Source organism: Apteryx rowi, unplaced genomic scaffold (assembly GCF_003343035.1).
Source record: "Apteryx rowi isolate R43461 unplaced genomic scaffold, aptRow1 scaffold_7, whole genome shotgun sequence".
In the NCBI taxonomy this organism is placed as follows: Eukaryota; Metazoa; Chordata; class Aves; order Apterygiformes; family Apterygidae; genus Apteryx; species Apteryx rowi.
This window is the reverse complement of record NW_020450982.1, coordinates 5,459,309-5,477,349: the sequence shown is the minus strand read 5'-3', so window position 1 is coordinate 5,477,349 and position 18,041 is coordinate 5,459,309. Positions and strand designations below refer to the sequence as shown.

General features: G+C 52.2%; 1 protein-coding gene across 1 annotated transcript in view; it reads right to left on the bottom strand.

Moving 5' to 3' along the window:
• ZSWIM5 (zinc finger SWIM-type containing 5) overlaps nt 1-18,041 on the bottom strand; it is a 94,586-nt gene that overhangs the window by 25,453 nt on the left and 51,092 nt on the right. The window contains exons 2-3 of the mRNA XM_026086672.1: nt 8,489-8,501; nt 7,126-7,482 (exon numbers count right to left, since the gene is read on the bottom strand). Coding sequence (XP_025942457.1) covers nt 7,126-7,482; nt 8,489-8,501 — 370 coding nt within the window. The remainder of the gene's footprint in view (nt 1-7,125; nt 7,483-8,488; nt 8,502-18,041) is intronic.

Genomic DNA, 18,041 nt, shown 5'->3' with positions numbered 1-18,041 from the left:
ACAAGCAGGCAGATTATGGGCTACCCAATTACTCTGGGGAGCTGGATAAACATTTAAGAGCAAACAACGGGATTTGTGCAGTGTTTAAATATTAATGGCAGGATTTGTCCACTTCCCATTGCCAATGTTAACACCGTGGCGACTTCGCCAGTGGCATGCTATGACGTAGCCGATGAGCGATTCCATGTCTCTGCTCCAAACGAGCCGGGAACGGCATGTAAAACAGCCCTGAGCCTACGTAACACGTTTCTCATATAGCAGCATTCCTGATCCAAACAGCCTGTTTCAGATGTGCTTCATCTTTGTCCTGCGGGATTCAGATTTAAGGAAACACCAACACACATCTTGAGTGGAAAGAGTGTTTCACCAGCCCATTTACACTGGCTGTAGAAACATAGATAAAAATGCAATCAATCACTCAGAGCAGGAGCCCTCCCTCACCCCAGGCTCTGCGCTTAACTATTCGCCATCCACGAGAGGCTTCTCCAGAGGGGATACAAAGACTGACAAATAAGGACTGGAAAAAATCTACAAAATGAAAAACAAAGCAAACCCGGACATGGAAAACTTAACACCTTGCTCAGAAATCAGCTGCCGGATGCCAAGAAAACCGAGTCCTCTCCTGGAACGGAAAAAAGCAGGTTTCCGTGGTTGAAGAGGCGGCAAGACCCTCTCCGCACATGCACGGATATGAGGTGTCCCAACACCTGCTGCAGGCAGAGAGCAGAAGAGCAAAACTTGGGCGAAAGCTCAAATATTTCCTGGCTGCCCTATGGGAGCCTCACATGGATCTTCAGAGGCGGGGAAGTCCTCTGGCCAACGCACTCTGCAGCCAGACCTGCCACCAGCCATGGCATGCAAAAAGAAAGGGAAATTACCATTTTTAACTGGGGACTGGTGCTGACACACCGACGATAAAAGCAACATGTGCCAAAGCCGTCGTCACCGCTGTTTGCCCGGGCCATCTCATGACTGCACGTGGCATTGCTGCAAGCCTCTGGGCTGCGTCTCCAGCGTTTGGAAAGAAAACAGAAGTGAACGAAAAGCCACCCAGCTCGGGGAGAGAGCGGGGGGGGAGAGGGGGGGCAGGATACGGCCAAATAAACAAACAACAGAAAACCTCAAAGAGAAAATAACCAGGCACCAGAAAGGAAATGAACTCTAACGAGAGATAAAAATAGCGGCAAAGCAAGGGGGGGAGGACTTAAGCTCCGCTGGGCCTCCCAAGCCTCCCGTTTCGTTTCCAAGTGCAGGCAGATCGGACCAGAGCCTCCCAAGGAAGAATGAAGATCCGAAAACATCTGACRGCAATCGAGCAAGCAAAACCGGACCAGCTCCCGGCTGCCAGCCACAGGCACCTCCAAAAACAGGTCTGGTTTTGAAGAACAGGACGCAACAGTCCAGCCACATATTGGCATGTGGACACCCAACGCCTGTCGCGGTCCTTGGAGCCAAGCCCCAAACTCCTCCATAGACTTCTCCGCTCCCCTACCCAGCTCACCACAAAACACCGAGATCAAAGCCAACTCTTTCAGGCTTTTAGCTCCCCAAACTTCATTTTCCTCTGTGCGCCGCCTGTGAATGCCCAACGCTGCCTTTGTCGCCAGGAGAATGGAGGCCAAATTCACTCAGGTCTGCAAAGCTCTTTCACAGGTCTCTTGGTGGGAGCTATGAAAAAGGGGTAAAAGTACGATGCTAATTGTTGCCACGCATCATTAGGAGATCCCCAGTGCTCTCGGGGCAGAATCCCAGCAAGAGTCCTGCAGAGTCCTTGTACACAGCTGGGACCAACATCGAGGCCACTCATCGCTTGAAGGCCCTTTGCCAGGAGCCGCACACGTGCGCTCCGGAGGGCATTCAACAGCCCCAGAGGCTCTGCGAGACAGGGGGGAAAGGAGTCGCTGGCAGAACCTTTCTCTCAAGCACTCAGGTGTATTGTTTTCCCTTAATTTCATATCAGCTCAGCAACTCACAACACAAATCCTCTGGAGACCTGACCTTCTCCTCCTCCTCCGGGGAAAGGCAGAATTTCAAACAGATTTACCAGCATCTTGTTCTGCCTCCAGGCACTGTTGGGGGATGACCTAAGAGTTAAAGACCACCTGAGGACTTCTCAAATGTTAACCACGGTTCAGTGTGACAGGACAAGTGGGAAGGTATTTCCTACCCAGCTGACCTAGCAACCTCCTTGCTGCATACCAGATGAAGGACAGCAGTAGCCCAGGAACCAACATGCTCAAGGTAGTCAAGAATACATTTGGGACAGAAGCAAGAAGAGGAGGTATCCTTATGGCATTTGCATTAGGTGAACCTGATATTCCCATACCAACATCTGAGACAACCCTCATCCTGCCCCCTTCCTGAGGCACCACCCTGAGATCCTTCTGAGGGTCCTCTCCTGCAAGGCAGCTCCAGAGACCTTCACTGCAGGACCACAGAGGCCACTTGTTGATTCAAGCTGACTCTCTGCAGGATTATCCCGAATTGCAAGACAGAAGAGGTTTTGTGGCTTTTCTCTCTTTGGGCTCAGAAGAGCATACAAAGCCTCTAGACAGGTCAGCTAAGCACCACAGACACTGTGTCATCAACTGGCATTTCCATGGGGCAGACAGACCTCCCTAACCATGTCTCCTGGGCTGAGGTCAGCAGCTTGCCTGGCCGGGCCCAAGCACAGCACTAGAATAGGGTGAGCTACCGAGCTGCAAACAAGGGCCACCAAAACCTCCTCCTGTCTCCCTGCTCCTCCCCAAAAGAAGCAGGGAGTATTCACCCAGACGACGGGCTCTGAGACAAGGAGAGAGAAACGGGTCAAGGCAGAAATATTTTGGTCCTAGATCACCAGATGCAACACACAGAGAAAAAAATGTTTTTCATGACCCTTCTAAGTGCCTGCACTGTGTCAGAGCCACTGTGTTGGAAAATGCCACTTTTCACAGCTTCAGTATTTCCTTGCACCTCCTGGTCCAAGACAGAGCCCTGCAGCAGCCCTTCAGGCCAGCAGGGCACCACACCACAAAGCGCAGCCCCTCTGCAAACTGCTCTCTTCTCATTATACACTCCTGTCTTCAAGCTTCTAATTGAAAATTTTAATGACTGCCGTCTCTGGCCTTGCTGTGGTTTCCATCAGTCTCATCTCCTTCCTTGGCCACAGACTGCTTTTCCCCCTCACTAAGAAACAAACGTTTGCCTCCAAAGTCCAGACATCCTAACCAGGCTCAAAGGACGTGTTTGCCTGCAGGGAAACAGCAGCTTTCCTCCCGTACTCCCCTCACTGATCCGGTTTTCCTCTTAAAATAAATTCAAATCATTCACTACAAGCATGAACTGAAACATAAGAGGAGACATGTGTTACTTCCCGAGTCTGTGGCTGCCTTGGACCCCGCATGCTCACCGCTGCGGGACGCTGGGTCCATGCTGCCAGAGCATGAAAGCCCCTGGTGCTGTCAGGACTCTTGGTGCTTTTTACCATCCTCTCCTCTGGTTTGCTTGCTTTTGTCCCTGAAAGCCATCTGCCTGTCTACAATCCAGTTTCAGCACTTTTTCCCAGCCTTGTCCTTCTCAGTGCCTCCTGGCCCTCTCTGCAATATTTTACCGCTCCAAACCAGTCCCTTCTTGCTCTCTTTTCCCCTTTCCCACTTCAAAGGGGCATTTTCTTCCCGCGGGTCACTGGCAGTACTGCATGGATGAAGGCACAGCCGCTACCAAGCCCCACACACAGAGCAAAACTGCATCTAGTCCTGGGACTTTCCATGGCTGCTGGTGGCCCAGAGCCACCTTCTCTGTTTGCATTTTCCTGGACTCAAGGCCACAGACTGGCACCACAGCAAACCAACATGAGCCATGGGCTGGTGCTCCAGAAAACCAGGGGGTGCAGGGAATTGGCTTGCTCCAAGGGGCACCAGGGAGAGAAGTGAGGAATGGAGGTGGACAGGGTAACACCACGGCCACCGCCAGATGTTCCTGACCCTGTAAGACTTTTCACTGTTGAAGCAAAGCTTTCCCGCTGCAGGCCGTGACTGCTCTCAGCAGCCACCCCATCGAGAAAGGCCAGGAAACAGCGAGTCACATTTGCCGGCGTAACGACAACCTTGCAGCCTGGCTCTGTGCCGGATGGTCACGCTGACATTTTCCACAAGAAGCAGGAACACGCATGGTGAGGGGAAACAGCAGCACCGAAAGCCACTGTGGTCTCCTCATTCGAGCTGCCACTTCAGACGGGGATTGTGGAGGAGTTAGACACGTGAGGCACTTTCGCTAYAAGCATGCTGCCCTTTGCAGCGATCTACTAGAACAGAAACGTGACCTACTTAAGCATACAGAGGTCAAGTGGGAAGCAGACAGCCAGGCACACCTAGGCTCTCTGCTCTGATTGAATCCTTAGAGAACAAGCAAGTGCCTTGGCTGCGCTCCGAGACTGCATCATTACTGGATAGTTTGCATTTCCTTCGAGGAAGGCAGCCTGGAAGATCGGCATACGGTGTGCAGCCCCGCAGCTGCTGGCTCCTGCAAGGAACAAAGATCTGAAGCCGTGATACAAGCGCCGCGCCCCAGGCACCGGTGCGTTCTCAAATGCAAGCGATTACCTGTAATTTCCTTTGCTGCTCAGCCTCTGCAGAGGGAGAAAGAGCGCCCCTGATCGGAGAGGGGAGCATTATTTTATAAAACGGGCGATCCCATTGCACAGACCGTGTGAGGGCTCTTCCCGGAGCCAGAGAAACTGCGACACATGCGATTAGAAGGAGCAGCCTTTCTGGTGAGCAGAGGCAGGTGTGGAAGATTCAATGCCCATCTGAAACTAAACAGATCTCCAGAGGAAATAAAAAAAAGAAAGAGTTTCTGGAGAGGCTGTTCTTATTCTGAGGTGTCATTCTGCTCACACACTGGGGTACTGTTGGGTGACCGAGGTTACCCTCCTACAAGCCACCTTGGCCTCAACCCAGARGCGAACGAAGGTGCGACCCCACGGGTCTGAACTAGTCAAGACCAAGAAACGTGCGTGTAAGCACATAAAACTCTATTTAAAGCATACCTAAAAGAAGTTCAAATCCCAGGATCAGAGACCCTCTATGAATGTGTGAATTGCAGCTGCAAAGGGCAAGATGTGAGAAAAATTTGGATCCCTTTCAACTTGAGCCCCAGAGGAGCTGCCTGATTACTCTTATATTGGCAGCTCCACACAGATGTGGGCTGCAGCCCTTCCTGGGTTCCTTGTCTTGGGTTCATTGCTTGAGTAGCTCCCTGCAGCGTAGTTGCACTGTGGCTGTGCTTTACTGGCAGGGTGGAGAGGGCAAAGCTTGTAACAGTGTCGAGGCTTGTGAGCCAAAGCCCTAGACAACAGCCCTCTCTGAACTTGAAGGTGGTTGCTCTAGAGCTTTCCTTTCCACAGGGTGAGAAATTTATTAATTTGACATCTTAATGCTGATCTTCTGCATCGTTCTCTGGAATGAGGTCAGGCTAAATTTCTTCTTAGAGAGGAGTAAACTCGCTTGTGGGTCTGGCTAGGTAGCCAAATGGGTGGTTGCCTTCTCTGGTGGAATAAGGCAGCATTTCTGTGTCAGTTCGAACTCGCGCACTGGAGGGCATGAATTTGTGCAAGTCTCAGGGGAGAGAGAATTTTTGCTTTGTTTTTTAAAACCACTTGTAAAAACAAGAGACAGATATTGAATCAGAGCCAACATCTGTATCTTTGTAAGACTCACAATCACCAGTCTTTTGCTGACTCTATAGCAATAAATATTCAGGGCCATAAAAGCTTTTCCTCAATCTGTTTAGGAGAAAGCAGCCTCAAAAAAATGGTATAAAAGCAATCTTTCCCAATCTAAGCGCCAGTGGATCAGTTCAGGGAGGGAGTAGAGCTCACCAGATCTAGTACTAGATCACCAGATCTAGTACCACAACTCTTCATTCTTTTTTAATGCCAAAAAATGAGGAAATCCCCCAAACCAGAAATTTGAGAACACAGCCACACACATAGCAGATGTGGCCCAGTGGAGGAGACAAAAGCCTCTCCCAAGGTGGAAGCAGAAACGATCAGCCAGATCCAAGGGGAGGGGAAAACTCCTGAGATCTGAGCTACCATCACCAGCGTGATGAGGTGGACCCCCAGCCTCACCTCTACATGTGGATTCAACCAGTCCAGATCCTATTTTAGGCTGCATATGGGGCTTTTCATCTTCAGAGCACTTAACAGGCATGTGTTAATCCCCGCAACGCCCTTCCATGGCAGATAAGTGTTTATTATCTCCACTTTACAGCTGGAGGGCCAGGCATGGTGCTGCGCGGTTCATTGCTGGGGGCTGGGGGCAACCTCGGCTCCTTGGGAAAGGGTCGCTGCAGCTACTCGGCTCCTCTGAAAGACACAGCTCGAGTGCCTGCCTCACGCTGCCAAGAGGAGTCCCAAGGCAACTCCCCAGGTAGGGTGACCACTTCCTGGACCAGCAGGCACCTGGAGCAGGGCTGGGATTGGCACTGACCCCACAGGGCACCTTCCGTGCGAGGAAGCCCAAAGCTCCTTCCAAACACAAAGCCCCAYGGCGCATCGCTGCTGCCTTTGTGCGCTAGGTCAGGACAGCAGCGCTCATTTATTATGGGCAAATTAACGCCTGCGGAGATTAAAGTTTTATCTCCCGCCGGCTCAGCTGCATCTGACTTAGCAACGTGTCGAGCTGGGCTGGCACCATGTCACCACATGCTGGAGGAGCCACATCCCTGCTGCGCCTCCCACTCCCTGGCATCCCAGCTCCAAGCCCCCAGAAGAGCCCTCTGTTTTGGGGAGTAAACATGCTTCCTTCCTCTGCCCTCGACTTTTCTGTGCTATTCTGAACTACTCCTTGTGCACCACGAGCCTGCCTGCTCTGTCTTTTCCTGTCAGTTGAGGCCAGCATTTGACGGGTAAACACATGAGGAAGAACAGAGGGGTAGGATGGGATGCACGGCCAACACCAGCGTGGTACCAATGCCCATGCTTTAACTTCAGTTTGACATTGTCACCTCTCTCTACGCAGCACTAGACAAACAGGGCAAAATGAAGGCCCCAACCACCCGTGCGAAACCACCAGCCCCAGCCCCAGCCCCAAAAAGGGAGCATATTAGTGCCGAGCCACCAAGCAAGGAAGAAAGAATTACCGTGCACTTGGTTGATTTCCGAGTTGGACGACAGGATCTCATCAGCCAACTTCTGGGCAGTGGGCAGCACCTCAGTGTGGTGTGCCGTGATCAAATACTGAACAAACTTCTGGAGCTGGTCCCTGTTCATCTGGAAAAGGGTCTCTGAGATGGGAAGACGGAGTTTGACCTGGTCCGGTTTGCGGATCCTGTACAGTGAGAGCGCCACAACGTGGGCGCAGTAAAAAATGTCCTTGTTTCCGCAGCCGCATGTCACCGATGTGATCTTGCAGCGGTCGAAGCTGATGGCCACCTTGTAGGTCACCTCTGGCTCTGTGGCAGTTGCAGGCTCTGTGACCGTCCCACTGAGGTGGAAACCTGGAGAAGGAAAACAAGAGCAACAAGACACCGTGTTAGCTTGGCACTGACCACCACCGCCCACGCAAGCTCAGGGAGGTGGACAAGGCCACCCAAAGCCATTTAGGCATTACTGCTTGAAGGAACGTATCACCCAAGGTCAAAACCCCTATGCTGCCTGCCCGTCTCCTGGGAAAGGCAGATGACTACCCACTCAGTCCCCTCCATTCTCACTTACACCTTGCATTTGCTGACTGCAGCTTAAATAACCCAGGCAGGCACCCTACCAACTCCACCACCGGAGGAGCGCGCACGTGTCTGTGCAAGGGACTGGGGAGCGCAGCTGTAGCACRCACTGTCCCGACAGCTTGCACCGTCACTCAAAGCCCAGCTCGCGCACAAGAGCGCTTCTGCACCAACACAAACACGCAGCCCGTCTCTTCAGCGAGTTTATTTAACAGCCAAACCCACAGGGGAAGAGCAAAGCCGCCCGGTTCTCGGGTGTTTAAGACTCTCATAGCCTCTTTCTCTCCTGGGAGCGATCCACGCCTCCGCCTCGCTGAGCTCGCACCACAACTCGCATGAGCAAGGGGTGGCGGAGAAAGGCCAGGTTTTCTTTTCTTTGATGAGGCAGATAGAAATAAAAAATAAATACAGTGCAACTCCAGCTTCAGTCCCTCGGCCAGGTAGACAGCTCCAGGGCACGACCACAGATCCGGGCTCTGCCATGGAGCGGGAACAAAGAGCCGCTGCAGAAACAATGCCCAGCCCCGGACCTCGCGCTAAGCGGAAACGGTTTGTTTCGAGAGCTCCGCCGTATCTGCTGCTCCCCTGYGAACCCGCTGCCGGCGCTCGAGCTGTCCCCAAAACCCAGCGGCTCCTCAGGGCCAGGGAGCCGCTCTCCAGGGGGACCTGCGCGCCGGGCTGCACAGGCGGCCCAAATCGCTCATGCAAAGGTTAACGCCCCTCGGCCCACGCTGCCTCCAGCCCCGGCCGCGCCGGGAGGGGCTGAAACGCCTGCTCTCACCTTCAAGCACAAACTGTGGGGAAGAAAAAAAGTCCCAACAGTTTTCAAAAGCAGGTGAAGAAGGAAAAATAGGCTAAGATAGAAGGGAAGGTCCTTTGGGTCCGGAGAAGGTGGATACACTGCACAAACGCGGGATAAAGCCAGAGAGAAAAGACTGGATGCTCATCAACCTCATTTTGAAATCAAGGCCGGGTTAAGACACCCTAGCTCCTCCCTGGGTCCGTGCCGGAGCCTGGCGCGGCAGCCGTGGYCCCGATCCCGGGGCTGCCCGCCTCGGCAGCAGCCCTGCCGGCCTCCCCAAAGAGGATGCTCACTTTTCTCCGTGCCACTTATTAAGCCTCAGCTCGCACAGAGGTCTCTGCGGAGTCTGCCATCCCCCTGGAGAAGGCGGCAGACAGCTGAGAGGCCTACAATTAACGGCAGAAGAGGAGAGGGGGTGGGGGGGAAAGATTAAAATACATTAACTGCATCAAGCCCTTGTGCGTCTGCCAGCTCTCACAAAGGCTTCCCGAGACAAATTCTACCAGAGGTTTTTAATAAATGGCATCAAAACCCAGCTATTCACTGCCAGTCTCTTTAAAGCCACGCCAAAAACCACATTCAAATCTGATTAAGTGTCAAGGAGGTCTGCTTTCGTTTTAGCRCGAGGGAGGGGAGCGCGGACCTGCGCTGCCGCCCGGCCGCCGGCATCGAYGGACCCCCGCTCCGCGCGGGCCCGCTTAGCCTCCAAAAGCGGTGGGGGGGCCGCACCGGGACGACCCGCGTCCCCCAGGGAGGGAAGGTGCCTCTGGCGGCTTGAGCCCGCGGGCCCCCCCTCCGCACGAAGCCGTCCCCCAGCAGCCACGCTATATAAATCTCCCGGATAAACTCCAAAGTGTTTATGTTTTACCACTTCTCTGGTCTGCAATGCTTGGCAGGCGGCTCCGATTCGCTGCCAGTTTCTCCCTAGTTTACTTTTACAAGTTAAAAGGATTGGAAACGACGTTCTTGAGCAGTAATATATGTATATACACACATATACACACATATGCACACACACACATATATAAAAAACCCTCAAAGACAAATTACTAGCTATAAACACTGCCTGGAAATGCTTACTTTACCCGGATCACGGGCCAGATCCTGACCGGGGGTAGCCAGAGTAAGGCTGGAGGAGCCCTGCTCATTTAACCAAACAACCTGTTTCACACCAGTGTATGTCTGAAAATATATAAACTGGGGTCTGAATCCGGACGCTTCCCACGCCGCTCTCGGCCGCGTGGCTGCCCGAGCGGGTGCCTGCGGGGCTGCCGAGCTGCGGCTCGCGTAGGGCAAGGGATGGCCCCGGGCGAACGCCAGCAAAACCCGCTGGGTGCCTCCGCTCCCCAGCTCCGCTCGGGATAAGTAGTGCCAAAGCGCACGGCACCGACGGAAAGGCAGCTTGGGGTGCTAACACCTCTCCGAGGCCACCTCCCGCTTTGCCGCCCGGACGAAGCTCTTCCCCTGTGCTGGAGGTGCTGGCTGGCATCAGAAATCCTACAAGCCGTGATCCCCCATCTGCTCTCAAAGCCGGTGAGAGGGTCCTCGCAATTCCTAGCCTGGATTTTCATGCCAAGCAGGACCGTTTAGCGTGTCCGCAGCTGCCAAGTTAATCTGGCATTCGAGCCTGAAGTCAAGTGTCAGTTTAGATTCTAGCTGTCACGGCAGCAGGTCTATTTAAGATAAACTAGAAACTCTATACAAAGCATTTATCAAAAGCTTAGTCGGAAATTAAACACAGCGAGAGAGAGAGGGAGAGAGGAGCTGGCCAGAACAACAGCATTATTTGGGAATATTTACATTAACGTGAGGTAAGCGCGCAGCTCCCCACGCTCAGCCCTGCTCAGTGACCGGACGACCAGGTCTCTGCTCTGATGCCAACCCCAGGCACCCATCGGTGGGAGAAGGACTCACCAAGCCAGTACCATTCTCACCCTCAAAACCTGGCTTTTACCTACTGATGGGGCAGGACAATTCCTTTAAATAGTCCCTTCATTTTGGGGCTCCAAAACCCTTTCCCTGCCTCTCATGAAGGGTTGGGTATCACCAGATGAGAGGTGGTGGTTAAAAGGTACGTTATGGTGCGGTTACTCCATCGTCCACTAAGCAGTCACTCCTGGTTCACGCAAAACACTGTTGCTACCATGCTACAGTGTATGAACCCACTCCAAGCATGGATAACCCTGGAAAGGACAGTTGTCCCCTGCCCTCCTCGGTGTTCATCCCACACGTGCGGGGAAGGCGATATGGGTGCTCCAGCAGCAAGAAACACAGCCCTGGCTGTGGACACACAGCCTGGATAGTGCTGAGAGCAAAAACAAATATTTTCCTCTGTGTCCCCCCTGCACGTTTCAATTTAAGAAGTTCCTACAGCTGAGTGCTTATCTAGGACTTCATCTTCTGTTCCCAGTATACATTTAATATAAATGAATTTGGTGTTTGATTTGCTGCCAGCAAGTGACAGTGCCAGGGCTTTAAAAACCATGAAAAAGAAATAATTAAATCTCATCTTTGTAACTAGAGATTCATTACACTTCATCTGAGGCTATCTCTGTCCCAGGAACAGCTTCATTTGCTGCAGCTTGGTTTCTCCCTGCCCCAGACCAGCCTCCTTCTGCTTTGAACATGGATGGATACCTTGCGGTTACCTCCCAGTGAATACAGCATCGGTCCAGGTTGCAAGAAGAGTTGAGTTCATACCTGCCCCAGTAGGTTGCTGTGAAAGCATCAAAATGTTATCTGTGTTTGAACAAAATCAGCGTAAAAAATGAACTGAACATGGCCACAAATTTCACTGTTGCACAGTGCAGGATTAGTGCATCTCCTCCCTAATTCCACTTGCCCGTCAAATGGGGACAAAATGAACCTTTTCCCTGCCAAGGCAGATCTGCTCCCAACTAAAAGAAACTCTGCTGCTGCCAGCAGATGGTGATCTCCCTCTGTCCAGGACCAGCTATGGTCCCAAGATCTCAGAGGCAACCCATGCACTTCACAAAGGAACAGCACGGACAACCCCACCTGGCTCCTCCTCTGCCAGTGGGGCAACAGCTATGCCGAGCAGTCGCAGCGATGAACAAGGCAGGCTGCACTGGGGAGGAGATCTTCCATCCTTGGTCTCACAGAAGAGCTGGGAGGAGAATGGCCGGGGTGCTTAGAAGATTGCACAGTCCTCCAAAATCCAGAGTTTACTCCTAGACCCAAATGTAAACGGTTCATCAGCACCAAACCACCAACCTCAGTGTTGAGGGCTCCCAATTCTGAGTTCCTGCAGTCTCAGCTCTGACGTTGTATTAGTGCTACAGGATATCATTTTGCCTCTGATTTAAAATAAAACAGACCCTAGAAAATGTCTTCTGGGAGTTCACGAACTCCACACCAACGGCACTTCTAAACTCGTTAGTTGGACAACATTTTCCTTACAGACACTGCAGGCAGGGAGCAATGCATGTCCACAAAACACCCCTGGGCTCTGACACAGCAACGAAGAATCAAGCCTTCAGCAGGAGTTCCAATGCAGAAGACTTCCCTGCTAGGACAGGGCTGTTAAGGCCTCAACAAAAGTATCTTTAACTGAAATGGAAACTTCTTTGATCTCTAAATCTACTCAACCAAAAGGAGCTTTGCAAACTCTTTTAGTTCCTTAAGAGCAGCCAAGCTTTCAGCTAAGCATTTTTAACCCAGATGTCCATGAGCCAACTATCAGACTGTCTTGCAGCTCCAGTTCACCAGCCGGGCCGGCTGCAGGGTCCCTGCCTGCAGCTGCCTGACACAGGGATGACTCAGCTGCTCCTGCTGTTGCTGCTGGATCAGGCATTCGCAGCCTRGCATCTTAAGAAAAAACAAAGTTCACATTTGACACTGAAAACTGCACTAGTTCAGCCAGGGCTCTGCAAGCAGCTGGTCTCTCCTAGAAGCTAAGATAATCTCTGACAGGAGGATGGAGAAGATGGTTCCTCTTTCAGAGAGCAAAACCACACAGTTGTCCTCTCTGCTCATAAATCAGTCTCTACAACTCCACTTTTGTGATCCATACAGGGAGAAAATCAAATCAGTCTTAAAATTCTGAATATTAAACCTGATGAAACCTCCTCAAAACATAACCTCGGTCTTGAGTCCTTCAGAAAACCACAGCAGGTAAAGCCAACGTGCAAGCTGATTACGTCAAAATATCTGAGGTTCAGAAAGTAGTAAGTTCAAATCATTCCCATAACAAAACAGTTGATGTTGCTCAACCTTTCCAAAACAAACTCACCCACGAACCTAGTCCTAGACCACACGTGGAAATTTAAACCCAAGAAACAAGCAAAGCCCAAGTGTAACCTGCTTCCTTCTTGTAACTGTGTCATCTAGAGCACCCTGAAGACCCGCGTGGAGGAGAAAGAGGAGAATTTTGCAGATACAACACTAGACGGCAACTTGAGAGAGCTCAGCGCCGCTCCCCCTCGCAGTTGCTGCTCACAATCATCCCCCAGATTTCACACCACAGCTCGGGCAGGAGTCACAGTTGTCATTTGCCAAGTTGGGCCATTCTGAAAAATTAGCTCTCTCTTCTCGGGCACAGCACTCACTTGCCTTTCACRGAGCATGAACACAACCCTGCCAGCGAAGCAGCCTCTACCCAAGATTGGCCTCTGCCAGGATTTAACTGTGGCCCAAGAGAAACCAGGTTCCAGAAACAGTCTGAGGTTGCTGCACAGGCACAGGCACACAAGAGGACCAGGATCAGTAACACACGGCTAACACAGGGAGTGTGTCCTCAGGTCGCTGTGGTCCTTCTGCCTCCTGTAGGCACCCCTCGGTCTTGGGAGGTCTTCGAGGAGCCTTGAGGTAGGGCCAGGAACGGCCCCGCAGAGGGAGAAGCACAGCCATGGCCACCTGCCTCAACCAGGCACCATCAGCTGGATGCAAGCAGACACTACAGATGAAGAACATACCTCCACATCTGACTGTTAAAACCACGAGTGTCCTTCAAATAACCGAGGCTGATAGTTTGGGCAGGCTCCGCTAGCACCAGCAAGGGCACAGTGATGGAAAGCCACCAGAGGCAGCTCCCAGCGGCTGGCCACATTTGCCTCCGCGTGGCCCCGGCGGGAGCGCAGTCCCCAGCTCCCCATGTCTAATCAGACTAACCCAATTTCAAATCTGTGTCCACAGCACAACAGGCTGCTGCCCTATTATGAAGCCGCCTGGAAAGCTGGCACGTAATGGTGATAAATGCACACATCATACGACATTGCCGGGATGACTCCGATGTGGCATCTGCCGGGCTTGACCGAATCCGGTTTCATCAATCTTAATAAACCAGGAGGCTTCSAGCACCCTCTCTCCCTTCCTTTCCCCCACCCATGGGTGATGTCCAGTGGGGTTAAAGTTAGAGTCGGTAACTGGGCAGTGTTTTGCTCCCTGTAACACGACTTCCCAGCAAAGCAGCAGCTGTTTTGCAGCGTGTGAGACTGTCAGCTCGGCCTTCAGGCAAGCAAGAGCTCCGAGAAAGCAAAGGGAAAAAAATACACAGATATTTATGGGACTCGGCAGATGCAGACAAGGTAAATTGAAATTCTCAGCGCAAGTCATATACAACTAGGTTAACATGACCCAAATATTTTTAAAATTTCCAAGCCACAGCGGAAAGGTATTTTAAACTAAAATGATTCCAAGCTCTTTAGTGATTAAACGGACTGCAGCTCCAGCTTGTAGTGGAAAAACCATTTGTTTTTCCACTGTGTGAAAGCCATAACTAGCAATGAATAATAATTGCAGCACAGAGTGTTATTTATAAGCCATTCTTGGTCACATTTCCGAGCCTTGAAACAGCAGCTTTCCAAATGCGAACTTAAAATCAGTCAATATTTGTAATGTAGACAACACCCTTGGGAGGAAGGTGTCTGTGTGCTTACGCGGTAGGAAACGGAGGTTAGTAAAATCTCCAAAAGCTTTCTAGCTAATAGATCAATTCCTCCAGCCGGCTGATCCTGACAATTGCTCAGTCTCTGACCTTGCAGTTGGAAAGGAGATGGGCTCATGAACTCATTTGCACATGACAATGCTCCGGCAAAGTGAATCATCTGCCTCCGATAGTAATGGAGAGTAGTGCTCAGTGCAGCCCTCCCAGGCTCCATTCAAACGGCGCAGGGCTGGCCTTTTGTGCTGCAAGTGCAAGAAAGACTCCGCTGAAGATGTGTGCAATTAAACCCACTTTTCTTGTTGCTCTTTTGATTCAGCAGAGCTCAATGAAAGGCACCCTAGGCAGGTGTTGTCACACACAGATAAAATGTGCCTTTTCAGAGTGCTCGGCGGACAAAAAGAGAGAGGTAAAGGCTGAATCAATTGCAATTTCTCCCTTGCAAAATAGGGAATCCATGCTTGGAGCGGTTCAATGAGAGGAGAGCGCGCATCTGAATTTGCATCCTGCCCCCCTCCCCAAAGCCATTTCTTTCCTGACACACGGATGCCGCATGCGAAGGTGCGGAGGGAGCCCTCTGCGGGGAGGACGGGTGCTGGAATGAGGCCGGCAATGGCCCGGCACGGTGAACGCTGATGCAGCGCAACGCCTGGTGCTTTCTGTGCTTGACACTTTCCCCTCGCCTCCCCTCCGCAACCCCCTCCCCTGCCCCCACTGCACACTCCTTTCCTTTCTCCGTCGTTACCTCCCGAGAAAAGCAACCCTGGCTTCCCAGAGCTCATGAAGACGGTTCCCCCCCGCCGCCAGCCCCGAGCCACGGTCGCAGCCGAGCTGATGCCAGAGGAGCCGTAACAAAGAGCTGCGGCGAACCGGGCAGCTTCGTCTGGGAGCACAGGGTGACCCGGACGGACAGGACGCGCCACGGCCGCAAGCGCGTCCGCCCGCGGGCACGCGCCCGAGGCCTCCGGCACGAACCGCCACTGGCTTGGAGAAATGCCATGGCCCTGGGCACGCCGGGGAAGGGGCACGGGCTGCAGCTTTAAGCAGGGAGGATGCGAGGAGCCTTGTTTGTGCCGGAGGTAGCCGTAAGCGGCTCGGAGCAGCTGAGTAAGCTGGAGGGACGCTCGAACCGCCATCTGCTCCCGTCCCAGCACACCTCCTGCAAATGAAGAGTCAATCCGCCGGTTTCTATTCCTGTTAACCTCTAATCAGCCGCATGGCCCGGCCTCTGCTTCGCTCTTTATCCAAGCCAGCTAATGCGTGAAGCGCGCTGCGCTTCCCATCTGTTCCAGCATTAGTAGAGTTAAAGGACAATGCCGTTTCCCCATCCCAAGCATTCACTTACACAGATGCCCTTGTATTAACTCAATTTCCCAGTGATTTCCATTATTACCCTTACGAGATTTCTGGTGTTTGTTTATCTAGGAGCCTGAAATGCAGTTTTTTTCTCCCCCCACCCCGGCCCCTGCTCAGCTCAGGAGGGAGGTTTGACCAAGTCTGTACTCTGGCAGGCTGGTCCTGCTCAGTGACATTCTCCCAAAATAGCCAAAATCGTTCCCACCTTCCCCCTGGCCCGCAGCGCTTTTTGTTGCCTATTCAAATCTAAAAACACCGCTCCCAGGTCCAAGCCTAAAAATGCCCCTGCCCACACCACCTTCCACATCCTTCCACCACCCCTCAACAAATGCTTTTTTTTAAATCTACCCAGATATGCCACCCTTGCTCTGAGGGCATACGGTTTGGGGGAAGAAGGGAAAAAATACAATCAGTTTTAAAGCCCTGACTGATTTCCTCTGCTAATTTGTGGCCCTGCGAGCTGAATTCCTGTGCTAGCAGCCCGGACCAAATCCGAGCATCATTTTTGCAGCAACATAAGCAATATAGAGAGCTTGCAGAGAGGAAGAGTTCACCACATCTTCGCTAACATGTACTGCATGCATAAAAATGGGTGGCAAAACACTGTCAAGTCTCTGTTCTTTACTGCTACGGTACATTTCACGGCAGGCTTGAATATAAAGAACTAACTTACTTAAAACCAAGAGAAAATTAGGAAAATAGGATTCAGTACGTGCAGTAAATTCATTGGGAGAATGGGCGAATGCAATGGCTCTAAATCAAGAGATAAAAAGGAGCGCTTCTCCATGTGATAATCCCCAAAGTATTGACCTTCTCTCTGTGTTTATTAATGGCTGTATCTGAACAAGGAGCAACATGATTCCTTGTTATTACCCAGGTGTTTCCTCACAAGATACAGGGTTATTTTCAAGCATGAAAGAAAATACCCACGAGGAGGAAATTCGCTCTGGCTGGAGCCTGCGGGTCCCATCAGCTCACACGGTCGCGCAGAGCCGGCCCGGCTCCGCGCTGTCACCACCACCAAAAGCCTCGAGGAAACCAACGTGGCACGCCAAACCTCGCACGCGAGGCTCGATCTTGAGCTGCCGTCAGCTACCGACTTCAATGGAACCACCCAGATTTCCAGCAGCTGAGAAGCTGGCTTCGTAACACATAAAAGGGTTTTAATTAGGAAATGCCTCTTATCCATGCGTGAAAGCGTCGCTCCTGCGGACTTGCTGATCTTCGCTGCGTTTGAGAGCTCGCGGCGCTGTTCTCTCCGTGGTCTTTTTTATGTGGCGATTCGTGCAACCCCCTTCGCCCCACAAAAAAACCCGTAATCCCTACTGCTAAAAGCAAAGCGCCTAGTGTGCCAGAATCCTTTTCAAAACGCTGCCGTTGTTTGCATGGCTGCGCCGCAGCCGGCGGGACCCAGCCGCTTAGCGCTGCCCCRCAAGCCAAACCGGCTGGGGCAGCAGGGATTTCAGACCCAGACGTAGTCAGCCCAGGGCTTTGCACTTTATTACAAGCAGCAGGCTCCGAACCAGCCGTTTAGTGGGTCGCGGCAGCGGCAGCATGTGAACACGACCTGGTGGTTCAGGAGCAGTTTTGCTTAAGGAATCTGGGAGGACTAAAAAAGCTCTCGGATGCACCCAGCCTTCGGAGAGAGGCTGATTTTCAGGGGAGAAGCCGCGGGGTCAGCAGCTCTGTCTGAATAAAAATTGAGTTATGCCTACATAATCCCATTAAATCGGTCAGAGCCTCCTTGCACTCGTCGTTTCTGGCTCCTGGTGTGCACTCGTCCCGCTGTACCTTCTGGCAGGGCAAGGAGTTACTCCAGCGCCAGCAACATCCTTTTCTCTCCGCAAATTTGCTCCCATTGTTGACCTGCTTTTCCGAGACGCGGTCTCCCTCCTGCGTCGGCAACTTTTCCAGGCCTTTTGCTCCCTGCAGTCCTGACCTGGCCTCAGGCTGGGGAACAGCGCTGGCTCCTGCCTCTAACCCAAAGCAGTTCCTCGGCAGCAGCTCAGGTGCGGGGTTAAAAGGGAGACAGGGAGGGACGAGAAAGGAAGGTTTGCCCAGACCTGCAGATGGTGATGTGTTAAGGTGATGTGTTAACCCCCCTCCCCGAGCAAGCCACGTCCAAAAGGGGGGGGGGGGGAAACCCACACAATACCCATCAACAAATTCAAAAGCAAAAGCAAGCCCGAGCATATCGTGATTTGTTTTGCTCACACATCTTTGTTTTGCAAGGGGCAGGACCAGCAGCTGGTCTAGCACACGCACCCCACGCCG